At 48.6% G+C, this 18,877-nt stretch overlaps 1 protein-coding gene across 4 annotated transcripts in view; it reads left to right on the top strand.

Moving 5' to 3' along the window:
* Positions 1-18,877, top strand: part of RARG (retinoic acid receptor gamma) — a 128,357-nt gene that overhangs the window by 107,047 nt on the left and 2,433 nt on the right. For 2 of the 4 annotated variants that reach the window (XM_053373185.1, XM_053373194.1), the window contains 6 exons: positions 4,871-5,019; positions 7,074-7,215; positions 12,206-12,366; positions 13,855-14,031; positions 14,998-15,202; positions 16,237-16,395. In XM_053373185.1, coding sequence (XP_053229160.1) covers positions 4,871-5,019; positions 7,074-7,215; positions 12,206-12,366; positions 13,855-14,031; positions 14,998-15,202; positions 16,237-16,395 — 993 coding nt within the window. Of the gene's footprint in view, positions 1-4,870; positions 5,020-5,057; positions 5,118-7,073; positions 7,216-12,205; positions 12,367-13,854; positions 14,032-14,997; positions 15,203-16,236; positions 16,396-18,877 lie in introns of those variants that run through there. The other 2 variants (XM_053373215.1, XM_053373206.1) reach the window with 2 other exon arrangements.

An 18,877-nucleotide genomic window follows, 5' to 3' on the forward strand; every position in this document is an offset into this window, starting at 1 on the left:
CCCCCAAACTCATCCCTCCAGATGTTTTGGGACTACAACTCCCATCATCCCTAGCCAACAGGACCAGTGGTCAGGGATGATGGGAATTGTAGTCCCAAAACATCTGGATGGCCGAGTTTGGGGGTGCTTGGCATAGGCTAACAGTATGAGTTTTGTTGCTTAGCTCTGGGCTGCTGTGTATTAGCTTGTTTGTTGTGGAGTAATTTAGAAGGCGGAGTGAGAGAGAAACACACATATGAGTGTGGGAACTGAATATTCATTGGAGGGTTATTTGTTGAGTTGGGAAGGCTGGGTTTGTTTATTGCAGGGTCACTTATAAGAACTGAGCTCAAGAGACATGATGGCTGCATGGAGTTTGTATATGCTGCTTATCTATTGTGGTTAGAGTGGCCTGCGAAGTGCTGTTTTCCTTTTGCAAACAAGCGTTTGTGCTGGGAGATATTGCAGATAGCAGGAAGGTGAAGGGGGCGGTGGTGAGGGAGGAATCTTATAGCCCTTCACTCCTGTGATCCCTATTGTATTGTAGGCAGGGAATTCTCTGCACAAGCACCCAAATTCTCTGAACAATCCATCCCTGACATCAACTTGCCAGCTGCAATGTTGTTGCTTTATCTATTAAAGGTAAAGGGACCCCTGACCATTAGGTCCAGTCGCGGCCGACTCTGGAGTTGTGGCGCTCATCTCGCTTTATTGGCTGAGGGAGCCAGCGTGCAGCTTCCGGGTCATGTGGCCAGCATGACTAAGCCACTTCTGGCGAACCAGAGCAGCGCACGGAAACACCATTTACCTTCCCGCCGGAGCGGTACCTATTTATCTACTTGCACTTTGACGTGCTTTCAAACTGCTAGGTTGGCAGGAGCAGGGACTTGGCAATGGGAGCTCACCCCGTCGTGGGGATTTGAACCGCCGACCTTCAGATCGATCGGCAAGTCCTAGGCTCTGTGGTTTAACCCACAGCGCCACCCGCGTCCCTTGCGTTATCTATTAGGGGGGATCATTTTGCTCCAGTTTTAGGCTGCGTACCATGGAAAGCGCACCCCCCCCCAAAAAAACCCCCAAACCTGGGAATTTTTCATTACCCCACACAGAGCTACCATTTCAAGCACCCTTAAGAATCTACAGTTCCCAGGTTTATTTGGGTGAGGAGACATGCTTCGAATGTGCTTTAAAATGTGTGTTCTGAAAGAAGTCACCTTCTGCCTGGTCCTGTGAATGAGTGAACAAACTAACACATTAGGAATATCAACTGAAGGACCGGAACTCCTGGGTGATGCCCAAGAAGCAGCTCATAGTGAACTCTAGTGCCAAAACTGGCACTAGAAAATAAGAAAAATGGAACTGGCTTCCTAATCCGGACTTTAAGTTAAACTCCGGTGGAATGATCGTAATTATGAAACACTTTTTTATTTAAAAAAAACTGTGAATATAACCCACAAGCAGGGCTACCATATAATACAAGTCGTTTTATTATGGTTAATGGCCAGGGTTACCATATAGACTGAGTCCACATTCACCATGTAAGGAGAATGTCACCATTTGAGCAGATCCACACTATACATGATTTAAAGCACATCCAACACACATTCAAAGCACTTGACTTCCCTCAAAGAATCCTGTAGGTAAGGGTGGTTGGGATCGTAGCTATGGGAAAGGAAAACTACAGTTCCCATGATTCTTTGGGGGAAGTCATGTGCTTTGAATGTGCATTGGATATGCTTTAAAATTCAGCAGTTCTCAACCTGTGGGTCCCCAGATGTTGTTGGACTACAACTCCCATCATCCCTGAGCTCTGGCCTTGCTAGCTAGGGGTGATGGGAGTTGTAGTTCAACAACATCTGGGGACCCACAGGTTGAGAAAGGCTGCTTTAAATGAATGTTGTGAATCTGCTGTTGGCTTCACCACCCTACAAATGGAAACACCCTTAATTTTTTTGGGGGGGGGAATGCTAAATACAGACCTTTTGCAGGAGAGGAAAGTGGACTAAAACTCCCCCCCCCTGTTTTTCCTCCCCAGCTTTTCTAACCTATGTCTCCTTTGGGCAGGGTCATTCCTCTCTTCCCACCCCCAGGGGAAGGGATTAGGTTACACAGCTCTGGTAACAATTCCAACCTGTTTGGCCTGGAATGTGGCATTTAGGGTCTTGTCACAGGAAATTCAGTCTGTGTTGAAAGCTAGAATTGCAAACAGTTTCATGGCTTGCCGGGGTTGGGGGGCGGTGGAAAATGCTGTTTGAACCGAAGGAGCTCTGTCCAGGCGTTATGGGTCATGGTGAGGGCAAGAGGCTGGGAGTTTAGGACTAAATCTTTTTAATGTTTCCTCCTTCCCAGGCAACTTCACTGTAAGTAATGCACAGTTACGCCATTTGCCTGCTCAGTGTATGGCTGTGAAATATACTCGAAGTCGAGAGTAGATTTCATGCTCTTTATTCAGCTCATAGTGGTGAGGAGGAATGGAAGTTCCCCCAGAATGTCTGCTTTATATACATTATTTACACAATGGGCCCCATGTGATTGGCTAATTCCGGGATTCTCCTGTAGGCCAATCAGTTGCAGATTCACTTCCACCTGGAGCTGGATTGGGTGGTTCCTATGGACCAATCCGACTGCTGGATTCTGGATCCTATTTTTCTAGGACCAATCAGACTGCTGCATTTTGGATCCTATTCAACTCAGTACATAACACCCTGACTCCAGCCCACCCCAATCCCAACTGCCCTGTCTCCAGTCACTTACTCCCATGTATATTATAAGGAATATATCCCAGCATATTCCTGATAAAGTATGATCCCCCTCAGCCATGAGGTGTCATTCGGCAAGCAATTTTATCTCTTCCTCAGGTCTCCCCAACTGCAAAATAAAATCAACAACTTCAATCCTAAAAAAAGGGTCAACAACTTTGGTCGGCCCTCACGCATGTTCACTTCATCAAATTTTGAGAAAAAATTGGGCACCCCTGAGTCCCCATCCCTGCTCACAGTTGTGAAGAATATTCCTACACTGAATGGTCTGTGTCAACATTAAGAAAAAGAGATAGGAGTAGGCCAATATCAAGTGACTTTTCTTCTTTAAGGTTTCAAAGTTCTTAACCTAGCTCAAGGTAGTCATCTGAACTACCTGATGACCAATCACAGACAATGCATCCCTTGAAAAATAAGATTTTAGAGCCATCTTGCCCCCAAATGGCAACTACACATTTGGTGCCTAGCTTATATACCTGAGTTTCTAACACTGTATGATTTCAGAAGGTCGGCGGTTCAAATCCCCGTGACGGGGTGAGTTCCCGTTGCTCGGTCCCTGCTCCTGCCAACCTAGCAGTTTGAAAGCATGTCAAAGTGCAAGTAGATAAATAGGTACCGCTCCGGCAGGAAGGTAAACGGCATTTCCATGCGCTGCTCTGGTTCTCCAGAAGCGGCTTAGTCATGCTGGCCACATGACCCGGAAGCTGCACGCCGGCTTCCTCGGCCAATAAAGCGAGATGAGCGCCGCAACCCCAGAGTCGGTCATGACTGGACCGAATGGTCAGGGGTCCCTTTACCTTTTTTATGATTTCAGAAGGCTGGTCATCAATAGTGGGTGGCATGGTGGGGGTGGCAGCAGCGCTTACCTGACTGATGCTTAGTGGGAAGGAAAGGTGTGGGACGTCAGCGTGGTGGAAACAGATGACAGCAGAGCCAATCCAGCACTCCTGCCGGTGCGTTTACACTGCACCACACTGTCCACTGCTGGGAGTCAGTTTAATGTTACAGTGTATTTTTGGGGGCACCTATGTGCCACCTTAAAGACTAACAGATTGATCGCAGCATATCGTGAACAACTAGTCCCATTCATTATGGATGAAAATATTTATTCATAGCATAATCTTTCCTGGACCAAGGCATGATTGATGCACGACTAGATGAATGATTTTTTTATTTTATTTTTGCATCTGATGATAAAATGAGCTCTCTGTTCGATGTGTTATTTGTAATGCCTGTCCCTCTGATGGTTCCATGATAATCCCTCAAACTTTCTGGACTCTGTTCTGCCTTCTGAAGTTCCTTTAGCTTGTTGAGATTGTGATTATGGGGCAAGCAGATGCAATTCCTGCCCCCCTGCCTAGCCCTCCCCTTTCCCAGTGTGAATCAGGTGAGCAAACAACCCCACACACTTTCCACACAATAATTTTGAGTCGTAGAAGCTTCCTTAAGATAAAATTTTAAAAAATGAAATAAAATGAAAGGCTGTCATTTTTAATATGTTTTAACCAAAGTTTGGGTGTTGTTGTTGTTTAGTCGTTTAGTCGTGTCCAACTCGTGACCCCATGGACCAGAGCACGCCAGGCACTCCTGTCTTCCCCTGCCTCCCGCAGTTTGGTCAGACTCATGTTAGTAGCTTCGAGAACACTGTCCAACCATCTCGTCCTCTGTCGTCCCCTTCTCCTTGTGCCCTCCATCTTTCCCAACATCAGGGTCTTTCCCAGGGAGTCTTCTCTTCTCATGATGTGGCCAAAGTATTGGAGCCTCAGCTTCAGGATCTGTCCTTCCAGTGAGCACTCAGGGCTGATTTCCTTCAGAATGGATAGGTTTGATCTTCTTGCAGTCCATGAGACTCGCAAGAGTCTCCTCCAGCACCAGAATTCAAAAGCATCAATTCTTCGGCGATCAGCCTTCTTTATGGTCCAGCTCTCACTTCCATACGTCACTACTGGGAAAACCATAGCTTTCACTATACGGACCTTTGTTGGCAAGGTGATGTCTCTGCTTTTTAAGATGCTGTCTAGGTTTGTCATTGCTTTTCTCCCAAGAAGCAGGTGTCTTTTAATTTCGTGACTGCTGTTTGGGTGTACAGTGTCCCAAATTTCTGCCTGACCCTCCCCTATTTCCTTCTGCAGCGGTGGAGACGCAGAGCACAAGTTCGGAGGAGATGGTGCCCAGCTCCCCCTCTCCGCCCCCACCCCCACGTGTCTACAAACCTTGCTTCGTCTGCAACGACAAATCATCTGGCTATCATTACGGGGTCAGCTCCTGCGAAGGCTGCAAGGTGAGTGGAGGGAGATTCCCCACCCCACAAGACGCTGTCGCACACCTCAGCTAACCCTCTGCGCTGGGGGGCTCCGTGCAGCGCAGCTCACCCAAATCGTGAGTTCAAGCAGGCATCTGTTCAGGCCAGGAGGGTGGGGTTGGCTGCTTCACCCAGGCCTCCTTTCCTCGTCCAAAGGAATGTTGCAGCAGGGAATTTGAAGCTGCATGCCAACACCCAAAAAAACAGATTATGCAAGCAAGATGAAATGTGCAAAACAAGCATATGCATGCTGACTTGCATCCTCCTGTGTCCCGGTTGTTGAATTGGGGGGTTTCTGGTTGCAGAAAATTCTGCACCTACTTCAAAGATCATCAGGTTAACATCCGTCAGGCTGAGGCTGAATCCGTACATATGGAGAGTGTGTTTTCCACCTTGGAAACCTTTGAGGGTTGGTTGCTGGAACTGAGAGCTATAGTTAAAAGTTTCTGCTTGACTCATTTGGCCTGTGAGGCTGTGTCCTCCAAACCATGCCCACCTGCTCCACACCTGACTTGCTCCACAACTTGGACAGCTGGGCTTTTACTGTGCACCTATCATTCACCTGCCAGCAGATGATTGACAGGCGGTGGTCTCCCCTATCAAAGCTGGCCTGCAGGCGGAGTGGGAGATAAAGATCTAGGGTTCCTGGCTGAAAGAGTTCCCCACCGCTGCCCTTTATCTCCATACTGAGGGAGTGGAGAGATAGTGACTTGCCTAAGATGATGTTTGGACTCAGAACTTCCTGGTTCACATACTTCCCAGCCCCTTACAAAATGCCAGCTCTTTAAGAGGCAACTTCTGTTACAGGATTGCAAGTGGCAGGGCAGTGGAAGACCCTCTGCCTGAGATTTTCGAAAAGCTGTCGCTGCTACTGCCAGTCAGGGAAGACTATCCTGGGCTAGAACGGAAGGTCTGATTCATTACAAGTCAGCTGCTTTTGATACACAAACATTTAAAAGTCAGAGGTGGGCCAAAGAACAAGGGGGCCTCGTATCTTTTTCTGAGTGCCCCAGGTGTTTCCCTGTGTGGGGTAGTGAATTCAGTGGAAGGAGGGATCAAATTAAGGGCTATCAGTAGGATATTACATAAATTATTTATTATTATTATTATTATTATTCAGTTTATATACCACCCTTTATCAAAAGATCCCAAGGTGGTGTACAATTGTTAAAAACACATTACAGAACACCAGTGATAAAAATACAATGAAAACACATAATAAAAAGCACACTGACAGACAGCCTAATAATAAAATAGTCATCGTAATAACAGTCAACTCTTCTCCACACTTTCACTGGCCATAGATTTTTTAATAGCAACAGGCCTGGGTAAAGAGGAATGCTTTTGCCTGGTGCCTAAAGACATGTAATGATGGCACCAGGCGAGCCTCTCTGGGGAAAGCATTCCACAATCGGAGCCACCACAAAAAAGGACCATTCTCTTCTTACCTCCCAAAGGTGACCTTTTTTTTGGAGATGATCTGGAGTGTAAGGAATGGAAGGAACTGAACAGGAATTGAATTGATTTGGAGCAGGATAAATTGGGAAATTAACCGGGGGTATATGAATCGAAGAGGTACTGTTTTGGGGTATCTGACTTGGGCTGCAAATTAAGCAAAGGACTTAAACCTGTGGGTGGTCTGGATGGGAAATAGTTGGCTTGCCTTCCGTGCCATTTAAAGCCTAAACTGGTATGCGCATATTTGCAAATTGTATGTGCATTTGTGTCTATGGACCCATGCCCCAAAAGTCACTAGCCACTCCCCTGATCTGAAGATTCAAAACTCATACTGTCATAGCCAGGTCTGAAGATTCTCTGTGGTAAATGACGACATCTGAAACAGCCTCCGAGCTGCAAAAATGGTCCTACTTGAAGCAGCAAGTTTTGGAGAAGGTGGCCGTGGATATCACAATTTGCACTGGGAAAGGAGACTTGGAAAGGAGGCTTGGAACTACCTAAGTGCCTTCCTTCCGCATCACCCACCTGGTCACCTGTTCCTCTTTCTCTCTCTCTCTCTCTCTGTGACCTTTTAGGGCTTCTTTCGCCGAAGCATCCAGAAAAACATGGTCTACACCTGCCACCGGGACAAGAACTGTCAGATCAACAAGGTCACCCGGAACCGCTGCCAGTATTGCCGCCTGCAAAAGTGCTTTGAGGTTGGCATGTCCAAAGAAGGTGAGCTCTGTTCTAAGCCCGGGGGGTGGGGTAGTGTGTGAGGGATGATAGCAAATGAGATTACAGTAGGTAAAACAAGACGGAAAGCAAAGGGACGTTCCATTCAGTGCCTTTCAAATGGGGTGGCATGCATGCCCCCATTCGCTGGCATAGACGTAACACACTTTGAAACTGTCAGCCTGTGTGTGCAAGGACCATGTCTGCCTTACTGTTTTATGTACCGCAGAAGTAGTCATTTGAATACAGTGGTACCTCAGGTTACATACGCTTCAGGTTACAGACTCCGCTAACCCAGAAATAGTGCTTCAGGTTAAGAACTTTGCTTCAGGATGAGAACAGAAATTGTGCTCTGGCGGCGCGGCGGCAGCAGGAGGCCCCATTAGCTAAAGTGGTGCTTCAGGTTAAGAACAGCTTCAGGTTAAGAATGGATCTCCGGAACGAATTAAGTACTTAACCCAAGGTACCACTGTATTATGTTTTTTGTTGGCAACAGCCATTGGCAGATTCTCTTTGCCCCCCCCCCCAATGGATTTGGACACAGACCATGTCACGTTTAGATGATGGGTACGCAGGAACATTTTCCCTTGCATCCTCACATCTGTGTGCATGCGCATATTTGCATGCATCCCAAATGGAACCTCACTATTTTAAGGAGTGGCCTGTGCATGGGTCCCTCCTGCCTGCCTCTGTCACTTTACTTGCTGCGCATCAAATGTAGAATTTTGTAATTGGCCTGTGTTGCCAAGATACAATCGCAGGGACATCTAAGAGGAGGCACACAACCCAGGCCAGCGCTTCTGAAGGGATCTTTGGCTCCCGCAGCCTGAAAACTCCTGCGAAGCCATCTGCTTTCTGTATCTGGTTTCGCCGCTGCGTTTCCTTCCACGGTGGTGCTTTTCAGTGCATTCCACCCCCAAGGAAAAGCACTGGGGGAACATTTACCTTGGAACTGAAAAGGCAACGTGGGTTTTTCAGGAAAGCTGCGTGAGCGGGAGACTGCCGTTTGCAGCTATTCCCGCCTTGCTCCTCAAGGCTGCACACACAGAGCTCTGCCGATAGTCTGTTCTGATGAAACGTTTTCCATGTGTATTCCTCGGAGGGGAAATAATTCCGAGAGCACTCCCACAGAGGAACAAACAAACAAACAAAACTCCCAGTGGAGGGGGAGGTTCTTTAGTCACTGCCCCGCTTGGGGAGTTTGCAGTCCCTTTCAAGAGTGCTGTCAGCCGCCCAGCCCTTCCATGAGACAGAGAGCCTCTCAGCGGCTGTTGCTTTTACTCCCGACTGCTTAGGCATGTCTTCGCGCTGGCCTGGGCCAGGGCTCACATTAATCACCGTCTCTTTAAGAGCCCCTAATTAGGAATGTCTATGTCTCGAAACCTGGCAATTTATTTCCGAGGGCCTGTCACTTTAAAGGGAGAGAGGCGGTCGGTGGAGAGGATTGGGCAAGGGGCGTGGGGCATGGCTGGCTGGCTGGCTGGCTGGGGAAGGAATGTTATCCCGATGGGTTGTCACTACAGAGACAGGAAACGGATGGCCTAAGGGATTTGGGCCAGCGCAGCCCCTCCTCCCTTTCCCTCCCAGTATCCCATGTAGACTCAAATGGGATTTAGTGCTAAGCGGGGGGGGGGCGTTGCAGAAAAACCAAGGAATTGAGGGGTTGAGGGGTTCACCCTCACAGCTAGACTTCTGCTAAACCTACAGTGGTACCTCAGGTTACATACGCTTCAGGTTACACACTCCGCTAACCCAGAAATAGTGCTTCAGGTTAAGAACTTTGCTTCAGGATGAGAACAGAAATCGTGCTCCGGCGGCGCAGCAGCAGCAGGAGGCCCCATTAGCTAAAGTGGTACCTCAGGTTAAGAACAGTTTCAGCTTGGCTGGCAGTAGCCCCCCACCCCCTTCATCATTGTGCTGACTGTGGCTAAAAGTGTATATCCTGCCAATTGGCGTATCCTGTTCCCAGATCCCTGGCGCTTTATCCTGGGGTGAACAGGAAGGGCAGCCTGGGAAGGCTCAGGCCAGCGAGAGTGCACACGCAACCCCAGGACTCTCGGTAAAGGGAGGGGTGCCGGCAGAGCCTGGGGAAGCGAGGGAGGGGGGAGTTACTGGTGCTGCTGCTGCTGCTCCTGGCACCCCTAAGTTGGAGAGAGAGGGGGAAGAGGATAAAATTTCTCCCCACCCCACGTCCCACCTGAACACACACATGCCAGCCCAAGATAAACTCCTGAGAAATCATCGCAGGCATCTCCAGATTCCTTGCCCAGGGGGCACTGGGTCTCTCTGGTTTTCTTTTTTTGGAAACATCTGGAGCTTGTTGCTCAAGCAACGCAGCTTTGCTCTCCGTTGTGGGATGTGTAAGGAAGAAGGCTGAGGACTGGGTAAATGCAGAATAATAATAATAATAATAATAATAATAATAATAATAATAATAATAATAATTTATTATTTGTACCCTGCCCATCTGGCTGGGTTTCCATAGAAACCAAAAATACAGTAAAATATCACAGATTAAAAACTTCCCTGAACAGGGCTGCCTTAAGATGTCTTCTGAATGTCAGGTAGTTATTTATCGCTTTGACATCTGAATGAAGTTGTTGGGGCATTAATAATAATAATAATAATAATAATAATAATAAATTTTATTTATATCCCGCCCTCCCCAGCCGAAGCCGGGCTCAGGGCGGCTAACAACAATAAAATAGTACAACATTCTAAAATCATTTCATTATAAAAGTAATTCAAATCAAATTGATGGCAACCATTGGGCCAAAGTTCTGTGAAGACTGCCAAAGGAGGGAGTCAGGCTGTGCCCTGGCCAAAGGCCTGGTGGAACAGCTCTGTCTTGCAGGCCCCGCGGAAAGATGTCAAGTCCGCAGGGCCCTAGTCTCTTGTGACAGAGCGTTCCACCAGATCGGGGCCACAACCGAAAAAGCCCTGGCTCTGGTTGAGGCCAGCCTAACCTACCTGTGGCCCGGGACCTCCAAGGTGTTTTTATTTGAAGACCGTTAGTTCCTCTGTGGGACATACCAGGAGAGGCGGTCCCATAGGTACGAGGGTCCTAGGCCGTATAGGGCTTTAAAGGTTAAAACCAGAACCTTAAACCTGATCCTGTACTCCACCAGGAGCCAGTGCAGCTGGTATAGCACCGGGTGAATGTGATCTCGCAGCAAGGACCCCGTAAGGAGTCTCGCCGCGGCATTCTGCACCCGCTGGAGTTTCCCCTAAAGGACCACTGAGAGTGAGGGACTGTGAGTTCAATCCTAGAATTGGGACACCAAGAGGCATCTAGTCCAACCCCCTGCAGTGCAGGAATCTCAGCTAAAGCATCCCTGACAGATGGCCACCCAACCTCTGCATAAAAGCCCCCCAGGAAGGAGAGCCCACCGCTTCCCGAGGGAGAACAGCTCTTACCCTCAGAAAGTTTTTTCCTGGTGTTTAGTCATGTTTGTTATAACTTGAATCCATTGGTCCCAGTCCTACCCTCCAGAGCAGGAGAAAGCAAGCGTGCTCCAGCTTCCACAATCTTATGATGGGCCATTACTCAGAAGTAAATATTCAATGGGACTTATTTCCAGGAAAGGTTTCAGCCAATGGACTCCTCAACCACTTTTGATAATGAATGCCATGAGGTAGATAGAATGGAGGGTAAGCAGTCTTAAGGGTCTGGAATAACTTGCAACCCTTATTCCATCAGTGACACATTAAAAATCACCACAGTACGAGATGTCCGCCAGACTGTCCTTTAAAATAAATGAATGAATTATCATTTAACCAATCTGGTTTGGTGTACAAAAGGGAGATTAAAATTTACAAAGAGCTAATAAAACCACATGGGACGCGGGTGGCGCTGTGGGTTTAACCACGGAGCCTAGGGCTTGCTGATCAGAAGGTCGGCGGTTCGAATCCCCGCGACGGGGTGAGCTCCCATTGCTCGGTCCCTGCTCCTGCCAACCTAGCAATTCGAAAGCACGTCAAGTGCAAGTAGACAAATAGGTACGTCTCCGGCGGGAAGGTAAACGGCGTTTCCGTGCACTGCTCTGGTTCGCCAGAAGCGGCTTAGTTATGCTGGCCACATGACCCGGAAGCTGTACGCTGGCTCCCTCGGCCAATAAAGCGAGATGAGCACCGCAACCCCAGAGTCCGCCACGACTGGACCCTAGTGGTCAGGGGTCCCTTTACCTTTACCTTTAATAAAACCAGTAAGCCTGATCTTTATTGAACTGTTGCAACAGGGTGCTCCCCTCAAATGCAGGAAAGGAGGAGGACCCAGAACCAAGGTGTGCCTGCCCTTATATAGACATTTTAAATTCCCTGCCCTGGAACTCAAGACCACCCCTCCATACATCATACATACATCACAGAAGGGGTGTAACCCAAGACCACCCCCCACAAACATCATACCTACATCACAGAAAAGACGGTCTACAACAGAAATTTGAATGTTGTTGTTTTTCCTGTCTGCCAGGTTATCTGATAATGTCTTATCTGATTGCCTTTCCTGGTAGTCCGCCATTCTTTTGAGATGGTGCTTACCCAATTCCTGAGACAATGGGAAGGTTCCCTCACCCCCTCTCTCCTTGCAGAGAAAACATCTGGTCAGTTAGGGAGTCAAAATGGTTTCAGGGTGGTCTTCCTGTGCTGCTCCAGAGATGTGGTCCACATATCTATGTACGTGTTTGCTTGGTACATTTATGAACATTTATTATATATCTAAGACCTTGATTTTTTTAATTGTCTTGGAGGGGAGCCAGCACCCCTGTCCCCACAGTGCCGTCTGCGAACAGTTTCGGCAGAAATTCCACCAACCCACCGCGAACGTTGCCTCGACCAACCCACCATGGCTCTCTTTCTTCTCTGCGTCCGGAAACGGAGGGATTTTTATTTCATTTTTTGATGGGGTCAGATCATAAGAGCAAGAATTAGTTCCCCACACCAAATTCCATCCCTGTTCCCTCCTCACCTTCCTTCCCTCATCTCTCTCTTTCAGCCGTGAGGAACGACCGCAACAAGAAGAAAAAAGACGTGAAGGAGGAGGTTGTGGTAGACAGCTACGAAATGACACCCGAGCTGGAAGAACTCATCCAGAAGGTCAGCAAAGCTCACCAGGAAACCTTCCCTTCCCTCTGCCAGCTGGGCAAATATACAACGGTAAGAGCCACAGCGTGTTTCTCCTCCCTTCTTTTGCTCATACGTATTGCCTGTAGAAAACAACAAACTGCGACAGGAACACTGGGCACATCTCATCCTAGCCTAGTCCATGCCTGCAGGCCTCAAGTATGGCCCTAAACACCTTGTCCCTGAAAATATATTATACCTGGGTAATTTAAATGGTTCGCTCTTCAGAGTAGAATTTCTTATTTGGATTGTATACATTGTACATTGAAAAGGATGCGGGTGGCGCTGTGGGTTAAACCACAGAGCCTAGGACTTGCCGATCAGAAGGTCAGCGGTTTGAATCCCCGCGACGGGGTGAGCTCCCGTTGCTCGGTCCCTGCTCCTGTCAACCTAGCAGTTCAAAAGCACCTCAAAGTGCAAGTAGATAAATAGGTACCGCTCCAGCGGGAAGGTAAACGGCATTTCCGTGCACTGCACTGGTTCGCCAGAAGTGGCTTAGTCCTGCTGGCCACATGACCCGGAAGCTGTACGCCGGCTCCCTCGGCCAATAAAGCGAGATGAGCGCCGCAACCCCAGAGTCGGTTGTGACTGGACCTAATGTTCAGGGGTCCCTTTACCTTTACATTGAGGGCATGTATATCAGTAACCCTCACCAACAATGATAAATGGCTAAGCCATACTTGTAAAAGGCCCATTGAAATCAATGTTACCTCAGCTAGGTAAGCAAAAGGTAAAGGACCCCTGGACAGTTAAGTCCAGTCAAGGCAACTATGGGGTTGCAGCACTCATCTCACTTTACAGGCCGAGGGAGCTTGTGTTTGTCTGCAGACAGCTTTTCCGGGTCATGTGGACAACATGACTAAACCACTTCTGGCACAACAGAACACCGTGACAGAAGCCAGAGAGCACAGAAACACCGTTTACCTTCCCGCCACAGCAGTACCTATTTATCTACTTGAGCTGGTGTGAGCCACATTGGGTTCTGCACTGGTGGAAAGGTGGGATGTTAATTCATTAATTTGTATTTATTTTAGCGGGTCTCCTCTAAGTACAGTGGTACCTCGGGTTACAGATGCTTCAAGTTACAGACTCCGCTAACCCAGAAATAGTACCGTGGGTTAAGAACTTTGCTTCAGGGTGAGAACAGAAATCGCGCTCTGGCAGCGCAGCAGCAGCAGGAGGCTCCATTAGCTAAAGTGGTGCTTCAGGTTAAGAACAGTTTCAGGTTAAGAACGGACCTCTGGAACGAATTAAGTACTTAACTCGAGGTACCACTGTAGTTGAAGTGTATGCCTACTACTCTTTCCAAGCCACTATATCAGCTCAAGCTGGGGGACTTCAAGGGTCCTTAATTTAAGTAAAGCAACAAAGAATTAGATTCCCCAAATGCCTGACATCTGCTTGCCTTTGCCGTAAGGGATGCTGACTGGTGGGAGAGACTCCTAAGGTGCGCTAAGCGTGCAAGGTGTGGAGAAGAAGGCAGCATTATCGATTCCTGACCGCTCGTCCTCTCTCTTCCAGAACTCTAGCGCAGACCACAGAGTACAGCTGGACCTGGGGCTGTGGGACAAGTTCAGTGAGCTGGCCACCAAGTGCATTATCAAGATTGTGGAGTTTGCCAAACGCCTGCCAGGCTTCACCACCCTCAGCATCGCCGACCAAATCACCCTGCTCAAGGCGGCCTGCCTAGACATCTTGGTGAGGGGCTACAGCAGGCAACGAGAGCGGATTGGGGAAGCAAGGGGTGTGCGGCCTTTGCCAGGGGGCTTCATATAATGCCGGAGGCAAACAGTGACAACAGAGAGAAAGAAAAAGCTTCGCCACCCCTTTCTGCAGGGTTGTCTGAAATGGTGCAAAATTGAGCATCAGCTCAGATAGTTCTGCTTCTGCTAACTGTAGAGAAGAGCAAGGAGTAAGGCAGGATGCTGAAGCCACTTCTTGTGTGCTGGGAATTCTGCTCAGCTCCATCTCTCTCTGTCTCCCTGGGCATCTTCAACCACTTCTGAGCCTGTTATTGTAGGGGTTAAAGGCCAAGAAGCTTACTTGAGAGGCTGAGATTCTCAGGACACTTGAACTCTGCACCTAATACACAGAATTGCAACCTTCTTGACTGGCCCGTATGGGCAGGGGTACCTTTACCATTGCAGACCTAGGGCTCATCCACACCTGCTTATCCTATGCCTAGAAAGCATGGATCTGAGCAGTTTTCCCCATTCCTAGGAAAGGCCCACTCCTAAATATTAAATCAGAGCAAATGTCAATCCAGAGAAAACCCAAATTGCCATTTGCTCCAATTGAGCACTAAAGATTGTTTTTCCCTGGGTGAAAGCAGTGGGACAAGAGGGAGAATTTAAAACCTCTAGTGAGAACCTCTGCCTTATTAATCATAGAATTGTAGAGTTGGGAGCGATCCCCGAGGCCATAGCTGTCAACGTTTCCCTTTTTTTAAGGGAAATTCCCTTATTCTGAATAGGATTCCTTGCAAGAAAAGGGAAAAGTTGACAGCTATGCCCGAGGGTCTTCTGATCCAACCCCTGCAATTTGAAACCCCTGCTTAGCTTTGCAAATGTGCTAGCAGTTTTATTGCTTCCCCACTTAAGAGGACATTCTAGATGTGACCTTCTTCCTGACCATCTTCTCTGTGCTCTCCTCCACCTTCTGCAGATGCTCCGTATTTGCACCCGCTACACCCCAGAGCAGGACACCATGACCTTCTCGGATGGGCTGACCCTGAACCGCACCCAGATGCACAATGCTGGATTTGGGCCCCTCACGGACCTGGTCTTTGCCTTTGCTGGGCAACTGCTGCCTCTTGAGATGGACGACACAGAGACAGGACTGCTCAGCGCCATCTGCCTCATCTGTGGAGGTAATGGCCGTGCTGCAGCCTCTGCAGGCATTGTTATTAGCCTTGTCTTTAAAGGTAAAGGGACCCCTGACCGTTACGTCCAGTCATGGCCGACTCTGGGGTTGCAGCGCTCATCTCGCTTTATTGGCCGAGGGAGCCGGCATACAGCTTCCGGGTCAGGTAGCCAGCATGACTAAGCCGCTTCTGGAGAACCAGAGCAGCGCGCGGAAACGCCGTTTACCTTCCCGCTGGAGCGGTACCTATTTATCTACTTGCACTTTGACGTGCTTTCGAACTGCTAGGTTGGCAGGAGCAGGGACCGAGCAACGGGAGCTCACCCCATCGCGGGGATTCGAACTGCCGACCTTCTGATTGGCAAGTCCTAGGCTCTGTGGTTTAACCCACAGTGCCACCCGCGTCCCAGCCTTGTATTTAAGGGCTGGCAAAGGGAGCCCGTTGACCTTTTTGAGGTCTGGTTCTTGCCGATAGTTTTACTTTGCAAGCAACCAATACCAAATTTTGTAAGATTTCTAAGACACTGCAGGGAAAGGATAGGAAATGACATCTGCATCAGCAGAAAGCCTAGAATGGTATCATAACGTAAACAGCTGTGTTTCCAGACTTGGGTCTCCAGCTGTTTTAGGACTACAACTCCCATCATCCCATCCAACTCCCATCATCCAGACTACAACTCCCAGCAAGACCAGTGGTCAGGGATGATGGGAACTGTAGTCCAAAAACAACTGGAGACCCAGGTTTGTGAGAAACTGGTCTACAACTAGAAAGGCCAGAATCTTCTATTAGAACAATCACACCGGTAATTTGTATACACATTTGTATAATTCTGCTAAATGGTTGCATGCTTGGCGTTATGGCCCAGTTTAATATGCTGACCATGCCTGTTTCTGAATCCCACATGGCTGTCTTTCCAAACTCCGCAATGCAGTAACCTCTTCCTGATGGGCTGACATTGCATTTCTGCCCCGCCTTTCGATAAAGAACTCAAAAGACAAAACCAACAAAACAAACAGCACTGCCTGTCTCTTCGTCCCCAGATCGAATGGACCTGGAAGAGCCGGAGAAAGTGGACAAGCTACAAGAGCCACTGCTGGAAGCCCTGAAGATCTACGCTCGCCGACGTCGACCCAACAAGCCTTACATGTTCCCCCGCATGCTGATGAAGATCACTGACCTGCGGGGGATCAGCACCAAAGGTGAGCACAAGCCACACAGTGCCACGTAGGCAAGGAGGTAGGATTCTTGCGAGCAATTGCACCCTGGATGCGAATGCGTGGTGGCTGGTCCCCGCTGGAATTGGTGCGGCAGAAGAAGGCAAGGCAGCCACCAGTAGGTGGAGCCAGAGCCAACTCATTCCAGTTTTGTCTCCTGTTATGTAGTGAGTTGAATAGGATCCAAAAGGCAGCAGTCTGATTGGTCCTAGAATACTAGGATTCAGAATGCAGCAGTCCAATTGGTCCTAGAACAATAGGGTCCAGAATGACCAGGAGCCACCCAATCCAGCTCCAGATGGAAGTGAATCCACAACCTGATTGGCCTACAGGTGAATCCCAGAATTAGCCAATCACGTGGGGCCCATTGTGTAAATAATGTATATAAAGCAGACATTCTGGGGGAACTTCCATTCCTCCTCACCACTATGAGCTGAATAAAGAGCATGAAATCCACTCTCGACTCAGAGTATATTTCATCTCTATTCCCTTCCCTACTATCAGGCTGCCTGGATAGCTTAGTTGGTTAGAGCATGGTGCTGATAATGCCAGGGTTGCAGGTTTGATCCTTCTAAGGGACAGCTGCATATTCCTGCATTGCAGGGGGTTGGACTGGATGATCCTTAGGGTCCCTTCCAACTCTACAATTCTGTGATTCTAGATTGAAGTTCAAAGCCAGATGCATTTGTTGAACTGGTTGTAAGTCAGAGGGCAGGCAGCTGGTTAAGGGCAGAACGGTCATCTTCCTATAGCTACACATTTTTCCGTGCTGATCTCAGGCATCTCAAAACATGATTATTGAGAACCAATGACTCGTGGCGCATCCGTTGTCACCCCTGCCATTTTCTGTTTCCAGGCATTGTGTAGGAACCATTGTTCTCTTGTGTCTCCTCCCCCATTTTGCCCATAGCATCCTCAGTGTTGGATGGGAGCTTATGGGATCTCTGTTCCCTTTGGTTCCTCCCCAGCAAAATCGCAGCATTGAAGCGGGGGAGGGGGGGACCTTTGTTATCTCCTCCACGGCAAACCTTTGGTTCCTCCACACCCCAGTACCTACCTCTTCCAGGAGCAACGAGAAATCTCCTGGGATGTGCATCTACAGATTTTGCCCACAGCTGGCCAGTTGCCTTATCAGTGCGAGAACGTGCCAATTCCTTCCATGTGCTTGCAGTAGCGCCAGAGAAGAGCATGTAGCAGTAGTGCCCTGCGGTGCGGCTATTCTCACCATCTCTGCTGCCAGGGAAACTCCGCCCGGGTCTCATGGCTGCCTTTCCGCCTGTGGGAATGTTGAGGATAGTAGGAGAGGATATATTGATTAAATATTATCCTTCCTCACCATGCTAGTGAGCAAGCAGCAGAACACATTCCCCCGTACATAGCAGGCAGCTAGTTGATAGATTCATTAGAACCATTTGAGTTAAACACACAGCGCCACCCGTGGCCCTTCAATCCCTGTTAGTTCCCTTTTAAAAACAATAATGACACAAGAGTCTTCTTTTAGAAAGTACTGTACAGTCCTATCTTGGAAGTTGAACAGAATCCGTTCCAGAAGTCCGTTCGACTTCCAAAGCATTCGACTTCCAAATCGCGACTTCAGATTGGCTGCAGGAAGCTCCCCGTCGGACGTTCGGCTTCAAAAAGAACGTTAGAAAACCGAAACAATCACTTCTGGGTTGCAATCGTTCAGGAGCCAAAACGTTCGAGAACTAGGCTGTTTGAAAAACAAGGAACAACTGTAATGATAAGGTTTACAATACTTACATTCAGTTCACAGTATGACCTTGAAGGCAGGCTTTAGCTTTTAGTTACAGTTACAGACAAAGGTGAAGGGACGCGGGTGGCACTGTGGGTTATACCACAGAGCCTAGGACTTGCCGATCAGAAGGTTGGTGGTTCGAATCCCCACGACGGGGTGAGCTCCTGTTGCTCAGTCCCAGCTCCTGCCAACCTAGCAGTTCGAAAGCACCTCAAAGTGCAAGTAGATAAATAGGTACCGCTCTGGCGGGAAGTTTTAAACGGCGTTTCCATGTGCTGCTCTGAAGCAGCTTAGTCATGCTGGCCACATGACCCGGAAGCTGTATGCTGGCTCCCTCGGCCAATAAAGCGGGATGAGTGCTGCAACCCCAGAGTCGGTAACGACTGGACCTAATGGTCAGGGGTCCCCTTTACCTTTACATTTACAGACAAAGGTGTAAGTTCATTGTTTGTGAGGGATGAGCCCATGTGGTGCTGGCTGAGAGCCAGCACACAGCAAAAGGCATCAAGATGGCATAAGGTGAAAAAGGCAAAATGGCTGCCAGGGTCATGCCCATCTACCTGATCACATGCGGAGGGAGGATGCTCCAAACCAGGTGTGACAGGAAGTCCTCCTGGCTGGAGCAACATTCCCCTGTGTGTCCACTCTGGGCAAACAGGAAACGTTGTATTGGACTGCTTTTGTGATGTTAAACCCCACACCTCCCTTCTT

This window comes from Podarcis raffonei, chromosome 2, assembly GCF_027172205.1.
Source record: "Podarcis raffonei isolate rPodRaf1 chromosome 2, rPodRaf1.pri, whole genome shotgun sequence".
Classification (NCBI taxonomy): Eukaryota; Metazoa; Chordata; class Lepidosauria; order Squamata; family Lacertidae; genus Podarcis; species Podarcis raffonei.